This window comes from Apaloderma vittatum, unplaced genomic scaffold, assembly GCF_000703405.1.
Source record: "Apaloderma vittatum isolate BGI_N311 unplaced genomic scaffold, ASM70340v1 scaffold15714, whole genome shotgun sequence".
Taxonomy (NCBI): domain Eukaryota; kingdom Metazoa; phylum Chordata; class Aves; order Trogoniformes; family Trogonidae; genus Apaloderma; species Apaloderma vittatum.
This window is the reverse complement of record NW_009714706.1, coordinates 20,410-44,501: the sequence shown is the minus strand read 5'-3', so window position 1 is coordinate 44,501 and position 24,092 is coordinate 20,410. Positions and strand designations below refer to the sequence as shown.

The 24,092-nt window shown below is 40.6% G+C and overlaps 1 protein-coding gene across 2 annotated transcripts in view; it reads left to right on the top strand.

The window, feature by feature from the left end:
- The window catches only part of CELF2 (CUGBP, Elav-like family member 2), a 131,783-nt gene that overhangs the window by 88,687 nt on the left and 19,004 nt on the right, over nt 1-24,092 (top strand). For both annotated transcript variants that reach the window (XM_009868874.1, XM_009868873.1), the window contains exon 8: nt 5,587-5,721. In XM_009868874.1, coding sequence (XP_009867176.1) covers nt 5,587-5,721 — 135 coding nt within the window. The remainder of the gene's footprint in view (nt 1-5,586; nt 5,722-24,092) is intronic.

The following is a 24,092-nucleotide window of genomic DNA, read 5'->3' as shown; positions in this document are numbered from 1 at the left end:
CTGATAATCACCACTGACTCTGAAACCCTCTGCGCATATAATGTCACAAAAATGTAGCCAGTGCCTTCTTTTATTAGGGTTTTGTCCAGCAAGCGAATCTCAGCTATTTCCTAATACGATTTTATTATAGTTTTGGAAACCCAAGAGCTGACGAGGCCTAAAAATTTTTCAGGAACGACTTGTGACTCTGTTGCCTCCTCTACAAATACCCAGTAACTCCGACTTTACAGCTATCACAGGGGAAGAGCTGCGGTGGCTGAAATGAGGCAAATTGCTTCATTGTACAAAACTTTGTGTCGGAGGCAGCGCAAGAAGTTGTAAAATGTAAATCTCGTGCTCTCAAATTTCCCCGTGTTTTCATAGAACTGCATCTGTGACTGTGCAGCACTACAAAAATTTCCTGTGAATGTGCTAATAGGCCTTATGAGAATGTTCTATCACCATCCATCTGTCACTTTTTAACAGGCCTGATTGGCAAGCACTTGTAACAACTGACATCTGTTCTCGCTTATTGATATGTAGATTTATGGTAATTGCCGTGAACAATAAGACACAAAATTACCTAAGGTGAACATTAAATTAAATTTTCATGCCCCTATCCTTATAAATAATTTTTTTTTTAAATCTTAAGTTTCAAGCAAGGCGTACTGTGCATCTGGTTTGTACATAATTTAATTGTTTTTTTAATCTGCCAAATAACAAAATGAAAGTTGAATTTCCTTGCAATCTTGAATATTTGCCAAACTGATAGTGCACTGGTAAATACATGTTATTAAAAATGGAATCAAACTGTATTGTGATTCTGGGTTTTTTAATCATTTCCCTTTAATTCCCAACATCGTCTCCATCATGAAGATCAAGAGTTATTCCTTACCCAGAAGTTGTTTTTTTCCCTCTGCAGGGGGATTTTCATTTTTCATGTGCAGCTCTGCCTATGAGGCTGTTCTTCAGCTTTAAGCAATTTGCATTTCTTCAGAGAGAGATACATTTGCTGAGTGAGCAGCACTTCCAAATAAAAATGATCTACTCATTTGCTGTCCAGCTCTGTTGCGGGACTTGGGACCATTTTGAAAAAGCTGTAGAATGTAAAATGTGTGAAGACAGTGTGTGAAAGGGGAGGAAACGAGAGGTAGAACTATACTTCAGGTGAAGTTCAGCTGAACCAAAAATCCCCATTTGAAAGCAAAATACTTTTTGAGTCTGGGATTTGAGAGCATTTGGTTTCCCTCCTCCCAAGTTTGTCCTGGCAAGTGGGATGTTGACGCACTTGACAAGTTGATGGGAGAAACCAATAAAGGGGGAGCGGAGATGGTAAAATGCCTTGGGAATGTGAAACAGTGATGACAGGACTTGTTTTTCGTATGTCAGAGCAGACAGAATATCCTAAAGAGGATGCATATTAAGTGATGAACCTGTTGACACAATTAGCTCTAGAGCATGCTGGATGAGAGCATGTGCCGTGAGCCCTTGTGACAGTCATATTTGGGTGCTCAATTCAGCGGGACTCTTTGCTTTCCTTCTCTTACGCATGTGTGACAACAGCCAGCGGTCTTTTTTCCTGAAGGCACTGAAGGCAACGCCCCAGAACATCTGCAGAGCTGATTTGTGGCCAGTGTCTTTTAGTCACCTCTGCAGTAAAACAGACTGGGTGGGGAGACAACGTCGCCGCCGCCAGCTCCTGTTCGTCAGTCTGCTTTTGGTGTTGAAACTCTTTCGTCAAGCTGATGGGTTCCTCTTGTGCTTCCACAGGAAATGTCCCACCATAAAAAAAAAAATAAAAAAAAGATGGTTTTGTGGGTTGAGGTAATGCTGGCATTTGTTTTGCATCCGCGCAGGCACAACAGTGGTTCATGAGCCCAGAGAGAGGAGTTGTTTGCTCCGCTGCCAGTTGACCTTGTCTTTGCCCACTGTACTTTTCCTTGAGTGCTTATACAAAGCACCTGAGCTGCCTTCTATGCTCATAGACTTCTGCAGCCTTGTATGCATGGGCAAAGCCATGCACATAAAATGCAATAAAAAAGGCAGTATTAAATTGCTTCACAGTCCATTTGCACCTAAACTGACGCTTGAAGAAAAGTCCATGCGTTTTGCAGAAGCGCGTGGGATTTCACCTAGGTGAAGCTATTCTGCAGTCTCTTCTCAAGTGCCATTCTGTATTTGTTCACTCTCATTTAATCCTGCCATGTGCTGATTGAAAGTACAAAAAGGAAACCTCCTGACAGGAGAAAGATAAGCTCGTTATAACTGATCCTTCTGATGAATAGCTAACCAGTGGGTGAGAGAAAACCAGACTGCCATGGTGGAGAGCAACCCTCTGCTTTCCCAAAGCTCTCTTACAGAATGGCACAAAATATGGTCTCAGGGAAGACCAGCAATGTTTGCTGGATGTTCTTTGCTGAGTCAACTTAATACTTCTCATGAAAGAGGAATGTAAATGATATTTGAGGACCAAATGTCAGTCCAGGATGAAAATGGATTCCATATGTCATTTTGAGAACCGCTGTCTGTGTTGTTTGCAAAGAGCTGGATCCCAGCTTAAGTCGTCTCCATCCCTAAACTCTTGTTTGAAATAATCCGCAGAACCTTACTACCGATGAAAGAGATTTTTTTAATGAGAACAAAATATATTTACACCCGAGGCCAGCAAGTAGGTCAACTGAGTAATTAAAAAAAATTTTACAATGAAATGATGCTTGCATATCTGAATTTCTATGAGTTGTACTTTTTGACTGAAAAGTTCTCAGGTTAAACCAGAGATAGGATAGGAAAACTGTTACGAATTTTTTTACCATCTCTGGATTCAGAAATGTATCTATTAATATGATGCCTCCTGCAAAACTTAGTTTCAGACTGATAATAAAAATAAAAGGGTTTTAAAGTATTCAGTCAACTTCTGCTTTAGAAGATTACTTTGGTCAAGATTTGAGCAGTTTTATTCTATTCATTTGAGCATCCAATATCTAATATCTTAACTTGTACCTTAATTACGCAGATACTTTATAAATTCCAAAGGTATAAAATATCTGTATAATTAAGGTACAGTTTTGTCATTTCAGAGTTATCTTTGTTTTTTAAGCATTTGAGCTTTGTGAAAGGTGGTGAAGAAGACTGACCAAATTGTGAGCTCTTTATTTAGTAGTTGCACCTCATTTTCTAGGTTAATAATGACTTGTGACCAAGATGGCTTTATTGCATCTTACAAAACAGTTTGGCTCGATAGTGTTTGAGAAAAGCTTTATATTTTTAAGACAGCCTCCAAAAGAAACTTGAAGGAGCTTCTTTGGACACATAATTACTTGCAAGTATGTTGTGCCGATTCTAGTCTACAAAGTGATGGACGTTGGATCAAATGAAACCTTACCCCTGTCATTGTCACTGTGTTACCTTTTCAATAGCACCAACATCCGAAGTGACTTTGGGCATTTATCTGAGGCACAGAAGTTAGAACCTCAGCCAGGCCAGGTGCTCACCTGAGACCTGACCTGCCTGTTGGAACACGTTGTACTTGGGTTTGGAGGCTTATTCAACCTTATATCAAGGTTCACCTCAGAGTTTGTAATGCTGGGACAGTAAGAATATCTCATTATGGGGCTCGTTGATTGTAACCAACCTGAGTCTGCATCATGTGTATTTGAAAGTAGTATTGTTCTCCCTCACTGCAGGAGTACTCAGTTCCTAGAAAATACCTCTTCTTCATTGCATTTTTGTTCTTCTCTTACAAAGTATTCTGTTAAAACTCTTTTTTTTTTTTTATCATCTCCAAGCTGTTATTTAAGTTCCCATGGTGCGGGAAACAAAGTGTGCAGGGGGTAGTATCTCTTGTTAGACAAATTAACATTATGAAAAAATCAAACAAATTTCCAGGCACTCAAACTCATCTTGGAGTGTTCCCCAAAACTTACACAATCTTCCCACCTCTATCGCTTGGTCTGAAAAAAGGTATTGCTTTTTCTACCACCTAACTCTCTGTTTACTTAAATTATGAGGACTATAAGAATATAATAAAGCCCTTCTAGTATTTTCATTTTATGCACTTTTTCAATTGTCTTGAGGGCTCAGGCATCATGCACAAGTCTCCCTCATATATCCAAGCCAGTAAGGATTATCTCTCGCTGCCATCAAAACAATCTTTCATGTCCATATGTAGACACCCACTCTGAACATCACCCCTGTGGCCAGTTTTATCTTCTGCAACGAATTCTGAGAAGGATCCAAGCTGGTTAATGCTAGCACCTAATTTATATCTGCATTTTAGTCTCTTTACTGAAGCAGTTTGTCTTAGAGTAGATGCCTAAGTACTCTGTCTAGACCAAAGTAAAAGGTAGGTACTTTTGAAGAACTCAGGAGAGAGGCTCCTGTCCCTCTGATTTAAGTCAGCTGAACACCATTTGCTGTTCCTTCATCATATTTTTTTCCATTTCACATAAATTCTACTTATTGTTTGTCTTTTTTTTTTCACTTACCACCTCACTTAAAGCTTTTGCTATTTAAATGCATCCGTTTCTTAATGGTCTTCATTGAAATGCATGTATATCTCCACTGCGTAATAATAATGAAGTGACAGATGACCGAGTAGACTCAATAGTGCAGTCTGAAGCTTATGGCTTGAAAGTCCCTACCTCAGTGATGGCTCTTTGATGAGACTGATACTAATTTGATCAGTTTGGTTCATATGTGCTTTTAGAAATGCACCATCAAAAGGAAAATCAGCACAATTATTGGCTACTGCATTCAGAGGAGACGTCCTGAATGTGTTTTAACCGTTAGTTATCTTCTTTACACCCCTTGTTGTGTCAGGAAATAGTATTGTGCCTGTGTTTAAATGACTTTTAATTCTGCACTTCCCTTATAGAAGAGGCACAAAGTAGGTTTAATTTAGAATCACAGAATCACAGAATGTTCGAGGTTGGAAGGGACCTCCAAAGATCATTTAGTCCAACCTCCCTGCCAGAGCAGGATCACCAAGAGTAGGTCGCACAGGAACGTGTCCAGGTGGATTCTGAAAGTGTCCAGAGAAGGAGACTCCACAGCCTCTCTGGGCAGCCTGTGCCAGGGCTCTGTCACCCTCACAGTGAAGAAGTTTCTCCTCATGTTGAGGTGGAACTTCCTATGTTCTAACTTAAACCCGTTATTTCTTGTTCTGTTTCTGGGCACCACTGAGAAGAGATTGTCTCCTTCCCCTTGACACCCACCCCTCAGATATTTATACACGTTAATAAGGTCCCTTCTCAGCCGTCTCCTTTCAAGGCTAAACAGCCCCAGTTCTCAGTCTCTCTTTGTAGGAGAGATGTTCAAGTCCTTTAATCATCCTTGTAGGTCTCCGTTGGATGATTAATGATTTTTGAGTTATAAGCCAGTGCCTTTGCTATATTCTTTCAACTCCAAGGTAGAGAGGTGAGAGATGTTATTTGAGGACTGTAAGAGGTGGTTCCCAGATTATAGATGCTTTGGGAGTGAAAAGTTGAATCTCTTGGCAAGGTACATCCTAAGCATTATGTTCATTGAAAATAGATGATGATGATGATGATGTTTATTATTATTATTATTTTTACATGTTTTAGTTAACTCTTTTCCCTCTCCACGCAGGCATGAACGCTTTACAGTTACAGAATTTGGCAACTTTAGCAGCCGCAGCAGCCGCCGCCCAAACCTCAGCTACCACCACCAATGCAAATCCTCTCTCCACAACGACTGGTGCTCTGGGAGCCCTCACAAGTCCCGGTAAGAGCTGAGGGCTTGCATGAAAATAAATGGGAAGATGATAGTTAAAGTAGTGACTGTGTCTAACTTCTGTGCTCACATAAATTCTGAAGACCCTTTTAAATAGCTGAATATGTTTCTGTTGCTGTTATCTTTAAGCAAATAACTAATTTTGCAAGTGGTCCAGTGTGAGCATGTTCACCTTTCCACACTCGTTTCAGGCGCCATTAAAGCCTAACAGACCCATCTTACAAAACTCTACATGAAAATACAATTGCATGGGAAACTTAAACTAAAGTCATCTTTTCAAAAAGAATTCAGAAGATGAGCAAATTCTTTCCATCCTACAGAACAATCAGCCAAGGTAGTTCTTTTTAATCCCTGAGAGACTGATCTTCAGTTCCCAGCACATAGTGTGCATATTGCCTTCACCCATCATGAATTTTTGTGAAGTCCTTCTCTCATTTTTTTACGTCTCTTTTTCTTACTCTAGCCTCAGTTGAGCTTTCTTCTCATCCTGACTCAAAATACAGTTACGAAAATTATATCAAGTGCACAAGGAATACACAGTCAGACTTTGCTTCATTCACTAAAGAGAAGATAGATTTATGGGGGAATAAGGGACAAGATAAGAGGTGGTGGTACCTCCATGACCACCATGTAGACCTTCAGCCATGCGTAACCAATGTCTGCAAAACCCTAGAGAGAAATCTGGGCAAAGCCAGAGTTCAGTAACACTTCAGCATCTCCAGAAACCACAGAGAGGGATGGTGATTCACTGTAGTTACTCTGGATTTACAGTGATGTAGCTGAGTCAAGAATACGGCCGCTTATCTTTACATAAAAGCTGCAGGGTGTAATTATTTGCATCGTGAAGTGTGTTTATTGCTGTTCTAAAAAGCATTCATATTATTTTAGACATCACTAAAGAACATTTGTGTTTAATCTTGTTTAAGTGTGTATTTATTCCCCATGAAAAAGTACTTCATGGCAGACGGTTTGAGCTCGTCAGTAAGGAAAACAGTCTTCACTGCACAATAGAACTGGGACTAAGCGCGGTGCTGAGTGTTAAAGCTGGCCAGCACTTCTCATTATGTCACAGTTTTATTGCTAGTTTGGGCAAGAGGTTAAATACATTCCAGGGCAGCTTGGATAATACAAAGTTTGTGCAGAATTTCCCTGTTTCTAATATGAACCTCATCTCAGCATAAAAACAATATTCATTCACAACATCTCCGGGTAGCAAGCTGGATAAAAATAATTTTGGTTTGCTGATACATTTTTTCTTAAACCTGAGCAATCTGTTCTCTCCATCCCAGAGCTGGGGCTTAATGCTGTGCAAAAGGCTAGTCTCAGTGCCAATGTTTCTGCAGTACTCCTGTCTAAATATCAGCCATTTATAGAAGCAGAAATTCCGCAGTTCACCCATGCTCTGTAATATCTCTGCAGTTCAGCTGTTAAATGTCTGAGTAGCCTGTCCTCCCAAAGCATGCTCAGCTTCTCTTGAGCCGGACTGACAAGACTTCTCAGGGCAGCTCAACCTGCTGCGCTGAGGAGCAGAGGGGCTGGAAGTGGACTGTTCGTGTTACTGTTCTGTGGCAAAGTGACACCACAACCTCAGGCAGCAGCATGTTTCTGCTGTGCTCTTTGTCTTGCCAGGTTAGCACATTGCTCAGATTCATCTTTGAGGTTCACATTTTTCCTCTCTCTCTATCCAACGCAATTTTCTTATCCAGCCTGACTCACTTGCTGTTCCCTCTTGTAAACCTGGTCTTGAGGCTCCTTGAGTGCCTGGAAGGTGCTTTCGTCTGATGTCCAAATCTGCAGAGGCACGTGGTTGGAAGGTGCTTCAGCTGGACTGGGCAAATACTTCTTTGGGATAACTTAGTATTGCTCAGGGTGGTATTGTAGAGCAGAGTCCAAGTTCTTTTCTGAATAGATTAATGATTTTGGCAAACACATTGAAGATGTGTTATTTTCAAAAAATTCTGGACACTTAGGCTTTGAAATAGTGTATTCAGAATGCTTTTGAAAGTCTCATAAAGAGTAGCTGTACACAAGCATTTCTAATATTAGACAGCTCGGTGCATCAAAGAGCAAGTCTATCTCTAATAGGTCCATTGACCTATTTATGTTGCACAACCAACCTAAAATCAAGCCCTGTTAAAATGTCCTTCAGTTTAACCTTCCTTATCTGGTTCCACATTCCCCACCCTATTAAATATTTTGTAAACCTGAATAATATCTTCAATGATTCTTCTCTGCACTATGGAAAATGAATTTAGTTCGATAAAGCTTTTCATAGTAGCTCGAAGTATTTCCATTAAAACTTGAAATATGTTGACAGAAAACATTTAAATCTGCCTTTCAATGTGTGTGTATTCGGAGGCCTTAAGGGTATTTTTTTGGTCAAGTTTTCCTTTAATAGAACACTTCAGTTTGTTGTGTTTCATGAGTGTAAATTATTTTGTCTGATTTCAAAGCCTGCACTAAGCCCAGGAAGAAATATTTGTGTCTCTCCAGATAATGCATTAAATTAATATTTCTTAGTTCAAAAAACTGCCCAAATTTAGGAGAGTGCAAAAGTACATACTTAAATTTAATCCTTTTCTTGATGCTATTAAAGCCAAAATACTGCACAGAACAGGGGTAGGCATGAGCGTGTACTTCTAGTATGCCATAAACCATGTCAGCTACATAAATCATATCCGTATTTCTACCCGTATATAACTATATCTCTCCTGAAAGGGATTCCTGAATCAGTCTTTCACCAAGAGTTCTTGTTCTGTCCTTTGTAGACATGTATCATCAGAGCCACAAAACGTGGTTATTTCACTTAAAATTCATCTTGCAGCGTAATTTTGCATAGATACGATTTAGGAGCCGTCAGTGCATCAACCTGTTACAGAGGGGATGGTGTCAGGCCAACTTCTGTGCGTTGACAGCATAGAAAAACAGAGCAAGAAGTGAGGAACGGACAGAGCATCAAGTTTTGCTGCTGGCTTCTAATTGCAATAATAATAATAAAAAATAAAATAAAAAAGAGAGAAAAATATTCATCATAGTAACTGTTCATTCTGTCTGAAACTCCTTGTTCCGGATTCATACAATTGCATATTTCCAAACAAATTAAACTCCAATGATCACATACAGTCTTACTAAATAGCTTTGACCGCAAGAGAGTCTGAGGACACTCGTTCTGCTCCATGTGCTAAATACTTTCTCTTAAGCTTGAAACAGTATTCATTCAGAAAGAAGAGAGACAATGCAATCCCCCAAACTATTAATTTTTTTATAATTGTAAATTTATAATTTCAATTTTGCATACCCATGGAAGTCTCTCCCTACAGCATTGTTAGAAATGATTTTTTAAAAGCCTTTGCTTAAAAAAACATGAAAGATTAAGCTTTCATTTTAGTAAAAATCCCCTCAGGCAATAAATAGGTTCTTTCGTCTCCTGGCCCTGGAAAAAAAAATTAAAATGGTTTAAATTGCCCATGGTTAAAGTAGCAGTTTCTTGCAATTATCAGATGGTAGTGAATAAAAATGAATATGAAATTATGAAAGAATAAAACCAGGTAAATGCATATTATGTGTTTCATGAGTTACTCACAAGTCTTTTGAAGACTCATTTAATCATCTTCCTAGTCTTTTATTTTGATATGATAATTGTTTCCTTTATTTATTTTAATCACCTATATTTAGTTAATTAATTCTTCACTTTCTCTTCATTTTTTCACTCTCTTACAACACTTTCCTGTTTTGAAGGCAGGTACCTGTAATATTTCGTAACATAAGAGTTTGGGCTGGGGTAGCCCTGACCTGACTCCAGGTTGTCTGAGCCAGTTTGTCTCAAATCCCACTTGGTTGGGCACTAGAAGTTTGCATTTCCCTTCAACTGCGAAGGGATTGCGGAGGTGCTACCTCAGGTGGAGGTATGGACACCGTAAATTTCTCAATTTAGACAGAATGAATCTCAGCTGAGGGTCAGGAACCTTGTCCTGTTCTCTAGGGATTGTCCTTGGCACGTCCTGCAAATGGATCAACCAGCAAAGAGCTTTCAGGGAGGCTGCGATTCCAGAGCCTGCAGAGATTTATGGTTAATTCAGAGAGGGTGGGAAAGCCTGGACGTGAATGTGGAGAAGGGACATACAAGATCAGGATCAGAGTATCTCCTTCTAACACTTTTTGACACTTAATTTGCCTCAGTTGACCCACTACCCTAGTTTTTCCACAGATCATAAAGTTTATTCTGACTGCCCTGGATGGTACAAGGTTGATACAGCACTGTGAAACATTTCCTGATATCAGGAGCTGTGAAGCTCCTAATTTTTGCAAATGGCAAAAGCCGTGTCCAGTCCAGGTTTGAATATCTTCAAGGATGGAGATTCAGCAGCCTCTGTGAGCTTATTTCAACTTTGTTTCTAAAAATTCATGCATAAATGTTTTTTTCAGTAGCCAGTAGGAAAGCCCTTCTGTGTGCAAATGAAGAGACAAAACATCTAATTATACATCCAAATTTATCTGCAGAAACATTCACGATGTAACTTCTGGGCTGTGGGGGGATAGAATTGCTAAACCAGAAGCTAATTCAGTTTCAGACTTTGGAGCCTTGATTTTCAGTGACATTTTCATGATTATTTGATTCTCTAAACTATTATTTATTCACACAACTGAACCAGCTATTCATGCTTCATTGAAAAAGCACTTCAGGTTTTTCTGCTGTGTAAACGTAAGAGGAAATCTTTCTGAAAAAAAATAAAATAAAATACTGTCATTGTAGAAAGTAACACTTTTTTCTTTAACAACCTCTTAAAATCCAGCACAGCTTTTGCCATATTATATCAGAATTCAGCCATTAACTCTTATGTTGGGGAAAAAAAAAGCTCTCCTAAGCACAAAAGTCTAAAAATACTTATTTTCAGACAGTTACTGACATTGAAGAATAACAACCCCCAAAAAAAGAAGTCTGTGAAGTATAGAATAAACTGAAAAAGAGAAAAAAATTATTACAGTGCCTGTCCTGTAAGAATTAATTCGTCCTTTCCCCCTGCTAGAAGCAGAGAATTATAGTTATAGTTAGTGTCCATGGTTCATTATTTTCTCAACTCCCTGATACAGTATGAAGATTATCTTTGTCATTGAAGGTATTCGTGTTGTGAACACAATTGTTGAAACATTAGAGATTTTATGGAATATGCAAGATGCTTCAGCTGAGAAGCAGTGAAGGATGTTCAAATAATCGTCCTTAGAAGATTCTCTTTTTGTTCACTTCAGGCCAGTGTGCTTTTCTCCAATCAGCAGTGCGAGTCTGCCACCGTGACATTTTGTTAGAGGCCAGTACACCCACTGAGATAGCTGTGATTTGCTTCCAGGATGATCCAAAAATAACCCTACCACTAGGTGTGTAGGAAGGTCTGACAGTTTGCTAAAGAATGAATTGAGATAGGTGTTTCATGTTGGAAAGGGTCATTTTCAAATGCAGAATGGCACTCTTCATCCTGTAGTACCAATTGATTATTTTTTATTATGTAGAATTAATGCAGGTTCTGTTATTATAAAATCAGTTAAAATAAGGTACCGTTATTATAAAATCATTTTAAGTAAATTTTATTAGTTTTGCAGTACTTAGAAAACATCCCTCATATAATGTTTATTATTGTTAGGATAAAGATACATATCATAAATGAAACACTTATCTTAAGTAAGGATTTATAAATACAGTATACAAACAGTACTCATACCCTGGATGGATGCCTAAAAGACCTGAGTGTATGATTTCTCATGTTATATTTAAATCTAGTTATATTATGAGCACCATTAACTTAGTGCTTGGAGCACAGAGCAGTCCAATACCTTAACCCTGATCTCAGCACCAATTATTTAGAAGTATGTGTTTGCAAGGAAGCCATGGAAGAAAATCTTGCCTTAGCATGCCCACTTCGCAGTGCCTGGCACTTGACTGCGTAGTTCACGGAGATCCGTGATGGGAGAAATTTATTTCTGAACTGTTGTGTGTCAACTGGGCTTACCCACACAGCGTTAAGTTTCTGAGTCTGTGGTTAGGCTCCCAAATAAGTGAATTATTTTTGACTGCTCTTAGTGCCTAGAGATTCTGCTGCTTCTTGGAGAGATATATTGGTACTGAGCCCATCTGATAATTAGGTCACCCTTAAGCAGGCATCCAAACACAAACTGGAACCAAAAATAGGAAGCTGGGCATCTGTTTTTGACCTATATTTGTATTTGTAATAATGTTTCAAAATGTCTTAAAGGACTAAAGAGGAAAAGAGTAGGAATTGTGGCTAAGGATCTCCCAGAGTGCCAGTACAGTAGGAGGAGAGCTGAAGGATGATGAATTCCCATGGAGCCTCCATGGAGCAGCGCCGCCTCTCCCTGGCCTCTTCATTTGGAAGAACGAGCCACGGATAACCTGACGGATGCTGATGGCAGCAGACAGGCCCTCAGTTAACTGGAATGACTTGTTTGCATATTTGTCCCTTAAAATGTAAGAGTTCTTTGTATAGTCTCCTAGCACATTGGTTTCTGAACAGGTGTATCAATTCAGCCTGAAGGATCTGTTTGACAATGAGTAGTTTCAGTACTCCCTGCAGAACCGTGTTCAGCTCTGGAGGACAGCGTAAGAAACACATGGATCTACTCGAGCTTTTCTGCGAGGATGGTGAGACGCTGGCACAGTTTGCCCGTGGAAGCTGTGGATGTCTCACCCCTGGAAGTGTTCAAGGCCAGGCTGGAGGGGACTTTGAGCAACCTGGTCTGGTGGGAGGTGTCCCTGCCCATGGCAGAGGGGTTGGAACTAGACGGTCTTTAAGGTTCCTTCCAGCCCAAACCATTCTGTGATCCAATGTCTTGGTGAAGTTCAGTTCGCGAATGCCTAGTGTGGGAGTGGACTGAACCTGTCAGTAAAGAACTGTGAGGCTGCCCAACAACTACGGAAACAGACATTTTGCAAAAGCTCCTTTGCCTCCTTTTTAGAATCAGTATTAACAATTTATGAAATTTTGGCACAGAAATCTCTGGCTGTTTCCTCAGAATTGCATAAATACTGGAGTTACATGCTGAAGGACAGAAATACATGCATATTTTTCAGTGAAGCATTGTGCTAGTTAATTCTTTGGGGGGTTTTTAGGAAACGGTGTACAATACTAAACTATGGATTAGTAGGATCTAATTCAACAGGAGACATGTTTATTTTTTAAACATTAATACAATGTCATCTTCCCAAAGTATTTAATCCATTGTCTTTGCACATTTCAGGATTTACTTTGTTTGCAGTATACAAATAATGCTTTATAATACATTATATTTTGTAACTGCCTCTCTGCCCCACCTTTAATCGCTATTTCAAGCCACAAGAATCCCAGTTTGTAACAAAAGCTACTTTTCTTCCTCTTGGAAGTATTATTTCAAATTCATTCAGGTTTATTTTCTACAAAAGAAACATGAAACTATCAGCTTGACTACACAGGTAAATATGTGAGCTTATATTCACTCTCTCTATATATCTATCTATCTTACAAGAAATTCCAAGCCCAGAAAATGCTGGAGTTCATAATATTGAGGAAATATGTAAATATTAGCAAAACTCACATACTTGAGGGAGGTTTCAAGCATTTAAGGTTTACTACTGCCTCCTACTGAGGTTTACACTTCTCCTTCAACCCTACTGAATTGTGCACATGTCCATGGATACTCTTGGTCTGTTTTCCTACAGCAGGATAAATTGTGGACCATAATAGGAAATAGAGTTTATGAATATCTTTAACTTAATTGTTTCATCATTGCCTGAAGAGAGCTAGTTGTTTGAATATGGGACTGCTGATTTATTTTATGCATTAGCCAAACAAAAATATCTCCAACAACTGCATGAGTACAAAACCAAATAAAGTAAACCTTTGACTGCTGCAGTTCACAGAACAAAAATGTGCAGTATGAATGAAAAGAACCAGTACCACATTGAACTACCTATGACTTACAAATGGTCTGCAAAGGACCAAGGACCTGGCTGAGTAATTTTACATGAGGCAAGATCATCCTCCAGTTCTGCGACAAGGTGAATGGCTGTATCTTGTGGTGTGCTATTACAATGAGATTGTGCTTGCACACCCCACCAAAAAATCCCTTCTTCCCTAGAAATTATTATTTATGAACTTTCTGGCCTCATAACCCCTTTACCTACAGACTCAAATTTTTAGTATCTAGTTTATCTCATCTCTGTTTTAAAATACCATGGATAGGACTCTGAAGTGTCTGAACTAAATCTTTTAGGCACAGCTTGCTGCAATGGAAAAACAAACAAAAGGAAAAAAAAGTCCTACGGACTCTTTACCTGATCTTAAGACAGCTCTATTAGAGAGGTGAAAAAGAAGAAGAATCAGACCATCCTCTCCCATGTATTGGAATTTAAATTGCCAAACACACATGTGATTAGCACTCTTGCGACAAAAACATCGCTTCTCTTGAACTATAGGCTGCAATTCTGCTGATGCTCTTTTTTTAATGGAGAGATGCTACTGCTTGTTGTTTGTTGTTGCTTGGAGAAAGGATGTCAGAGATGTTGCAGGCACACGGCGGGCGTTGTGAAGGAACCTGTGCTCCAAGCAGGAGAGCCTGGCCTCAAGTAGAGCCTTATTGACACTAGATCAGAAATTCTTTGGAAAGTGATTCCGAAGTGGTTGTATGCTAAAGTGGCTCCACGTGGAGGTCATTTCAGCATCAGGGCAGGAGTCCCTGAACAATAGCTCGCTCCAAATTGTGTGAGATAGCAGTAATAAACATGAGAGCACAGCTGGAAGTTCCCTGTAGAAATGCTAATGCTCTGGTTTTGATGTGAACTCAGTGGTGTTTTGATGAACACAGGCCACAGCCCTTGGCCCCACTGAGTAAAACAGAGTCATAAATGCTCAGCAATTATTCTTTGTTTTCTTCATATTGTGGAGTTTCAATTTGGTTTGATTTCAGTTTAAGTTGCGGTTGGAAATATCTAATGGTCAGCTATGAAGTTTAACCCAGGCCAGTCCACCCTGCTTTATTATTCTCTTCCCTACCCTCTATTTAAAGTACTTCCCAGCCAAAACCTAAAGCAATTTCTCATTGTGATCTGCTGGGGAAAATGTATGATATATTGCAGGCACAGTGCTGAAATCGGATGTATGACTTGTGGTTTACACTAGAGGTGGGTGGTCTTCACTGAGCAATACCTTTCAACAAAACAGAAGCAACAGTGTGCAACTGGCCCAGAATATTAACTTGCTTTTCCTTCTCTCTCTCCATCTTCGTTTGTCTGCCACACCTGTTGTACCTCTGTATTCTCTGTTTTGTCCTCCTTCTTTGCCCTGCTGTGGAAATACCTTGGTGTAGACACTGTAATTTCAAGAAAATTAGAAATGTCAAGTTAGGCATTAACATAAACAACATAACTGATTCAGATAATTTACCTTGATTTTCACTCGTCCCAAGCTCACAGAGCTTCCTTAGCTCTCAAAGACACATGCAATAGCAAAGAGTATGCATTTATGAGTCTTAAGATAGTCTCCAGTTCTTGAAGGCTTTGACTTCTTCTGAATTTGCAAAGAATTTGAATGAACTGGTTCGCCTCTCTTATGTTTTCCTTTTTATTTTCCTTGAGTAAGTGAATGTTCTCAAAGGACTCTGTAAAAAATAAAGCTGTTTTCAGAAAATGAGTTTCAATCAAAAGGATCACTGTGGGGAAAGACTCCTTTTCTTGCTCCCACTCTGACTTGCTTAGTTTCATTCGCACGTGCGTGCACACAGACACAACCAGATGTTGAGTGGATGCTGATCTCCCTTCCTCACTGGTGCTTCTCTTTTCCTGTGCTCTGAGAAGATACGAACAATCCTTCACAGGAGTTGTTCACCTGTGAGTAATGAAGAAGTAGAAGCACGTTGACTTATTTGAGAAAGGCTGTGATATTAGTATCTGTCTCCCTATATTGTCATTCTTGTTTCCCTCTGACTCTCTCTTGCTCTCTTGCTCTCTTGCTTTTCTGGTTTTTTGTGTCTGTCACTTTTATTTTGTTCTCTCCAAGCACAAGCAGAGCACTTAAACTTACTAGAAGCTTCTTTTTTGACATGTCAGACAGCACTTCCAAGATACCAGAAAATAGGCAAGTTTTCACTTCCTTCTTCACACCAATGGCAATATGTTTGTCGTAGGACCTTATGGAGAATTAACTGCCCCAGACCAGGGAAATCCACCTCTCCTTTGCCAAAAATTGCCCTGAAAAACAAAACCAGTGCATGCTGGTGCTGTGTTAGCAACTGGGAGACCACCGGTTTGTGCAAAGGTGAATACTCAGATTGGCTGGAGATCACTGTAAAGGGCAGACAATTTAATGCCAATCACACACGCTAGTTAGATTAGAATACTGATGAGCCCTTTTCAAAGGCCAACTGCATCTTCTTTCAGCAAAAATATTAAAATGCCCCCCTTTCCCCCACCTCCCCCCCCAGATTCTCCACAAGAATAAATTAAAACTTGGAGGTGTGGTTATTATCACAGAATAATTAGACCCCATGGGATTAGAGATACTCAACGTTTGTTAATGCCCTTGGGTTGTGATTATCTAATAATGATGATGCCTCTGTCATCGCTTAATTATTCTTCCCCTTTAAAATGTTCCTTATGCAGTCAGAGCCCGTAGAGTGTGCTCATTTCAGACAGAAACGCAACCGCAAATTCCTGAGAGCAGTGTCACGTGAGTGGCGTGATTGACGTACCCACTTCTCCCCCACGCCCATATTTATAAACCTTATTTTATAAGCTCCATCGTTACTATACCTGAATTTGCTTCTTTTTTCCATAAGAGATGTTTCATTCGTGTGCTTAGGAGGAAGGTTTGGGATCTCCATCTCTTTAAAACAACCAGTTGTTGTTAGTGTTACATAAAGAGAAGACACCTTAACTGACTCACCTTAAACATGTAAGATCAGATCTGACCAGAATCCCACGTAACACCTCTGTTTTAGAGAGAACCACAAACAAAAAAAGATGTTGACAAAAAGATGTTGGAAATCAGGCCAAAGTTGGAAGCTTTGCATAGACTTTGTCCAAGACAACTAAACTTTGTCCAATATCTTTAGTCTTTCACTGAGGACAGCAGATATTTGTGTTCGTTAGATACAGTTTGCAAGACATTGTTCCAAACACTGGTTTTTGCAACTAAAGATTAGAAGGAAATCAGAGAATGCAGCCTTAATCTGATTATCCTTAAATCCAGTGTTGTCTCTTAGCTTTACTATCCCTTTTGTACTAACAAAGGGACAAAGGAATATTCTGTTTACCCAAGAGATTTTGGGTAGTAAACAAAGATTTTCCATTCAACTTGCTAAAATTAGAGGTTTCTACTTTGGGTATAATAATTCTTTTCCTTTCGTCCCCAACTCATTTGACTTTTTTTTCTATGTCACTGACTGGGGAGATGCTAAAAGTATTAAATTGTGATTTTCTTTTCTTATTGCGTTTACTCTCTTTGCATAATTTCTTTATATCCTTTCTTTCCATTCTAGTACGATTTTATTTCCTGATGCACATTGCTAAATCTAAAGGAAACTAAGAGGAATCTAAAATCTCAAGGAATCATCCAAGGTCGTGACCTCCCTCTTTTAGATGTAGATGTAGCCTTGGAAATCTAGCCCACACACAGTAGTTGTGGCAGCCTAGAATCAGAAGCACAGCCAAGAGCTAAGTGATATATTTGGTGTCAACCTCTATTTCTGTGAACAGACCCAAGAACAGAAGCCAGAGCTCCTTTTCAGTTTTCTGCCAACGCATCTTCATTCTTCAGCTTTCTTTCATTCTGCCTCACTATTACCTGACTTCTTCTACTTCTCCACTACACTGTTCTAGTTTTCATAGGTTCATAGAATAGTTGAGTTTGGAATGTCCCTCAGGATATCTGTAGTCCAACCCTCTGCTCAAGGCAGGGTCAGAAGTGAGGTGAGATCAGGTTGCTCAGGGCTTGATCCAGTCAGGTCTTAGAAACCTCCAAGGACATGGACTGGGCAACCTGGGTCATCTGTTCCAGAGCTTGACAAATCTCACAGTACAAATATCCTTACTTATATATGGACTGAACGCCTCTTGTTTCAATTTACCTCTTGTCCTGCTCTGTCAAGCTGATGACTTCCTCATAAGTACTGGGAGGCTGCTTTAGGTCCACCTGAAGTCGTATCTTCTCTTCTATTCCAACAGCACAGAATGCTGTTGGCTTTCTTTGCTGCCAGGGCATTCTGCTGACTCCGAGTCACCCCGTGCAAGGAACCCCCCAGGTCCTTCTCAGCAGAGCTTCTCCCCAGCCCATCCATCCCCACCCTGTTACTGAAAGAGATTATTCCTTCCCAGGTGCAGGATTTTCTATTTGCCCCTTTTAAATTTCGTAAGATTCCTGTTGGCCAGCTCTTCCTGTCTGCATCCCTGTGAATGTCAGCTATTTAGTCAGGAGCAGTTTAAGTCAGATCTATTTTGTCTAGCCCTTGGACTCAGCTCAGGAAGGTAACAATAAATAAGAAATGCACCCAAATTCAGTACAAGAAAGAGGGTTCTAGATTCAAACACCCACCGATACAGATTTTCTGATAGCATTCTGTGATGCCATAACTGGCTGCTTAGATGAGGGAAGAGCAGTGGATGTCATCTACCTTGACGTCAGCAAGGCTTTTTATACTTACCTCCCATAACATCCTCGTTAGGAAACTCATGAAGTGTAGGTTAGTTGAGTGGATGATGAGGTGAGTAGAGAGCTGCTTGAGTGACAGAGCTCAGAGGGTCACGGTCAATGGAGCGGGGTCATGTTGGAGGCCTGTAACCAGTGGTGTTCCCCAGGGGTCAATACTGGGTCTGGTCTTGCTCAACATATTCATCAATGACCTGTACAAGGGGACAGAGTGTATCGTCAGCAAGTTTGCTGATGATAGAAAACTGGGAGGTGTGACTGGCACACCACTGGCTGTGCTGTCATCCAGCATGACCTGGACAGGCTGGAGAGTTGGGCAAAGAGGAACCTAATGAGGTTCGACAAGGGAAAGTGTAGAGTCCTGCACCTGGGGAGGAACAGCCCCATGTACCAATAGAGGCTGGAGTAGGCCAGCTGGAAAGCAGCCCTGAGGAGAAGGATCTTGAAGTAGGCAGTAAGTCAACTACGGTCTGGCAATGGGCCCTTGTTGCCAAGAAGGCCAATGGTATCTTGGAGTGCATTAAGAAGAGTGTGGCCGGTAGGTCAAGGGAGGTCATCCTCCCCCTCTAATTGCCCTGATGAGGCCAGACCTGGAATAGTGTGTCTCGTTCTGGGCTCTCCAGTTCAAGAGGGACAGAGAACTACTGGAGAGAGTCTAGCAGGGGGCAACAAAGATGACTGGGAGACTGGAGCATCTTTCTTATGAGGAAAGCTTGAGAGAGCTGGGACTGTTTAGTCTGGAGAAGAGAAGGCTGAGAGGAGATCTTATCAATGTCTAGAAAAATCTATAGAGTGGGTGAAAGGAGGATGAAGCTGGACTCTTTTCAGCAGTGCCCAGTGAGAAGAAGGGGCAATGGACACAAGCGAGCACGGGAAGTTCCATCTAAATATGAGGAAAAAATTATTTGCTGTGAGGGTGACAAAGCACTGGGACAGGCTGCATGGGGAGGTCATGGACTTTCTGTCTCTGGAGACTTTCAAAACCCACCTGGATGCAATCCTGTGTGATGTGCTCTAGGTGATCCTGCTTTAGCAGAGGGTTAGACTAGACGATCTCTGGAGGTCCCTTCCAACTCCAGTGATTCCATGATTCTGTGACTTGACAAGAGCCTCTCCCGAAAAAAAACAACAAAGTGACATGTTTTCTCTGCAGCTTCTCATGCTTAAAGTCACAGTGATACTGAACCTTAAATTTAGGCGTAATAGGTACCCTGGTGCACTACTGTATTATCTTAACCAAAGCAAAGTAAGCCCTTTGAACTGAGTTATTTAAACTCTCCACTAAGAAAAACAACAACAAAGTCGTGATTCACAGCCAAGCCGTGATAAGCAGGTAGCTGATATCAAAGTAAACGCTGAGGTTCCTGTTGTGCCGTGGTTTAGGCAGTGACAGGCAATCATAGAGTGTAACCAAGAGCTGCCTTAAAGAAAGCTGCGAGCAGGGCTGACAATTACTGCAGTGAATCTCTGTGTGGAAAGCCCCGGCATAGTTAAGCTGGTCTTGGAGCTGCCCTGAAGCCCTGCAGCACCAGAAAGCTGGTTCTGCTCCAGAAACATTAGCTGCCCTTCACGCAGATGGGGTGGGTGAAGGTGTACAGCAACCCTCTATACTGGCAAAGACCTGAAGCTGCCCTTGCTTTTCTTTGCCCATTCTCTCCTTCAGTCCTGCTCTAAAACCAGAATAATACTTCCAAAAAGAAACCACTTAAAATCTTTGAAATACCTCTTTAGTATTCTTAATACCTTAGTCCCAGGCCTGCAGTATGACTGTATCAGCTTCAGACGATAGGGCAGTGCTGGAAGAGGAGGAAGGGAGCAGGACAAAGGGAAGAGGAATAGAGAGAGTGCACAGCCTGCTGCGTATGACCACCCATAAAATAGTGCCAAGTTCACATATGCAGTATGGAGTTCCCAAGAAACTCCTTTTTACTGTGGTGAACGACTTTGCCAAGAAGTCACTGGAGTTCGTTATTACTCAGATATATACCAGAAAAAATAAGGAAAGAATGGGGTTGACCAAACACTGCAAACCATCTCTCTGCTAAGTTGTAGTGGTACATGTGTGGTTTGAGTAGGTCTTTTTCTTCAGAGCAGCAGCGAGAGGTACTCCCTGTATCTCATACTTTCTTTCATCACCATATGTTCAAGCAGCCTCTCTGGACACTCCATTTGACCTCCTCTGTTAAGGAAGAGGATACATTCTATAATTTGGCCTTGAGACATGAAAAGGGTGGGATTTGCCAAGGCTGTACTGCAGACATAGGTCTGTGGTTTTCTTACCTCAGTATACCTAGAAGCCGTATCAAGTGCTTCCAAGACTTGGCTTTCTAAGAGACGAGCCGGCAACTGGGAAGAAGCAGAACTGACCCTGTCTTGCAGAAAAAAACATAGTGAGTGCTTTATCCAGGTCAGCACAAGAAGTTTGATGCAGAACTGGGAAAGTCAGCAGTAGCATCTAGTAGTTTAGCTCATCCTGCACACTTTTGTGCAAGGCTGTCCTACTTTGTATGCCCTATACCACCACACTGCGTAACTCCCTGCTGTCTCATCCTTTCTCTGACAGGATGTGCTTTGCTGAATAGTGCACGTTTAACTCAGAATTGCCCAGCATCAGGCATTTCTCCGAGCGTGAAGTTTGATTGAGATGATTACATTTGAACTCCCGAGTTCGCACAGTTTGCTATCACTTCTGTGTGCAGGATGAAAGCAGATCCTTCATTTTCCGATCACCAGCTTGTTAACACAACGTGTGGGCAATGGGAAGGGCAGGATCCATCCGGCAACACCTTTCCTTCTGAATGGTTTACATCTACTACGAGTTGACTATCTCAGTCAGTGAAAACAGGAGCACTTCCAGAGGGCAAGTCAGCCCATCCTGAGATAGAAATCTAGAGGTAGGGTGTCTGAGTTAGAGGTCTCAACCTCAAAAATGGTTTGAAAGAATAGTTGTTACTGGGCTCACTTAAACTAACATGAGGCTGCCAAAGGTAGGGAAGTCAATCCCAACCGCAGCATGCACAGGAAAGCCAAAGAAGTGTTTGCACATCATTGTCTCCTAGATGCTGTTCTCCTGAATCTAGTTTTCCAGATGATGTAAATCCAGATGATATAAATCATCGTTACTTTATGGACATAAGGTAGCCAAAAGAATGGCCAAAACTTTCTATACTAATAGCAGTTGTTTTTCTAGGTTGGCATAGTTCTAAGAATTGTGCTGAAACGTTATTAAATTAAAAGGGAAATGGCTCACTCATAGTTTGGATTTCTATTTAAAAAATCCCTCTGACCTAAAAGGTACTATAACCTTTTACAGGTAGAAATAAATGTTTTGAGGGGAATAGCTGAAAATGCCAACTCCTTCCAGCCTTATAAATCTCTGTTGAATACAACATTGCTAGTTAAACTCAAATATCTATACCGTGTAGAGCAACAATTCTAAATGAAAATGTGTTCTCTGTATTGAAGAGAGCTTTGTTAAAGAATATATTAACCAAAGGCCAAGGCTCTTTATTCATAATAAAGCTGACCGCAAAAATTCCATCAATTAAATGGAGGAAGCACAATAAGATCGAATGGCTGAGGTTGGGAGGAGTTTCAGGGGGTGTTAGGGGAAGGCTGCAGCCATGACATTATTTTTACTATTATTTGTATTATTTGAAGTTTCCTGGGTGTTTATTAAAGTGAAGTTGAGTTTGGAACAAGGAGGAGGAAGTGTGAGAATAGAAGGGTCAATGAAGAAGAAACAGTAAGGTCTTGAAAAGCAAAATAAATGTTTTTTACATTCTTATCTGTCATAATTTGAGATGCTAAAATATTCTGTAAATTCTCTGATTGTGGCCTGGATGGAGAAGGCAGCAGGTGATCAACATGCAGTGTACGTGCAGGAAACAGAACAGATTTTTCTACACATCACTGGGCAACTTTTTACTCCTACAATTCTAAACTGAGCTCTTTATCCAGCACTGTGATATTATTTTCATGTCTTAATAGTTTTTTTAAGGCCAGTAGGGAATATGATGAACATTAACGTCTAAACTCTTGCAACAACAGCCGAAGGATTCAACCCTGTAACTCCTGCCAATAGTCTCTGATTGAGCAACAGCCGCCTTGAGAAAGTTGTCAGCTTATTCCAGTGACTGGTGTTAGAGAGGAAGAAGTTCCTTTGAGCAGGCAAAATCTTATCTATCATGTTCTGATGTTTATCCAGGGCTTAACATTGTGAGGGAATGATTGGTGCAGAGGGTAAAAAGCATCTCTATTCTTCACTGGTTATTGTATATTCAGCCAGCGTTCATCAGGCTGGAGCTCCAGCCTGATGGATCTCTCCCCACTAGCTTCTGTGTTAGGTAACTCACTAATGCTGCCCCAGAAATGTATTGAGGTATGTAAGTTTTAAGGATAAAATTCCCAGTTTAAAGAGAAAAATAATACACCAAATCTTGTGGTACAGGGTGTGTACAGAGGGACACCAGAAGCCCACGTCATTTGCACTTTCTTGGTATGTTTAGATTTTCCTCACCATTGCACCAAATGCTAGTGCACCACTCGTACAAGGAGGACAATTCCTAATGGCACTGCAGCTCTGTACATCAAGTATATATCTTAGTACCAGGAGCCAGATGCCTGCTGTTTAGAAAGAAGCTCTATGAAGTGATTCGATTCCAAACAGCAATGTTCTGGTGTGAAGGATGGAGAGAGTTGTGAAATGTTTTAATTTGTTTGGTGGCAGGGGAACGTGGTAAAAACCAATTTATAAATTCTGTAGGTACCATCTATTTTTTGTCATCTGGACAAGTAAAAGCCATAAATATAGGATAACGCTATTCCAGCAGTGAATTATATGTCCTTTGCCATCACTGAGTGGTTGTCAAGAGCTGGCACAAGAGAGTTATACAAGTTCCCCCAAAGTAATGCAGTCATCTACTGTTACCACAAGGCATATGATTTTTCTTTTTTCCTTTTGGTTCAATGTAAATTACAATATTTTAGTTGAAAGAAACTAGAAAAGGGTAAAGGACAGGAGAAGCGTAGTCCTTTTTAGTTGGATTTCAACATATTCTGGGAGCGCATGAGGTAAAAACTTTCAGCTGGCTTAAGCCTCCACCTGTGTCTTGTAGAACGTTTTAGCTTTTGTTTTGTCTTCCTGTAAGTTTTTTGGGGACAAGGTTTTATTGTATTGGTTTTATCCAGCTTTGTAGGAGAAATTTTCACCTCTCTTAATATCTTGGACCTTTTCGGGACCCCTTATGATAGTCTTTTAGCTCATCACTGTTTTCGTCTTCATTTCATCCATATAGGTCCCAGTCAAAGGGAAGGAGGTAACTAGTGTGGAGTCTCTCAGGAAACCTCATGCAGCAAGGTGCTGGAGCTGCCCTTTACAAGTGCCCTGACAAAATGAGCTCCCTTCATTTCTGTTCACCCCGTGTTCAGTAAGATAATGGAAACCACACAAATTGTTCAGTTTCTTTCTCCTCAAAGAAATAATAAGCTAAAGAGGAAAAAAGCACTGTCCCAGTGGTTCTGTGAGACAGATCACTGCTAAGCAGGAGAAATGGCTGCAACAACAAAATGCTGATTTCTGAGGTGTTTCAGTGCTCCGACTCGGATTTTACATTGATTATATGCCAAGTCATTATTTAGGCAACCCAGATAATCTGCATTGCATCTTCAGATGGG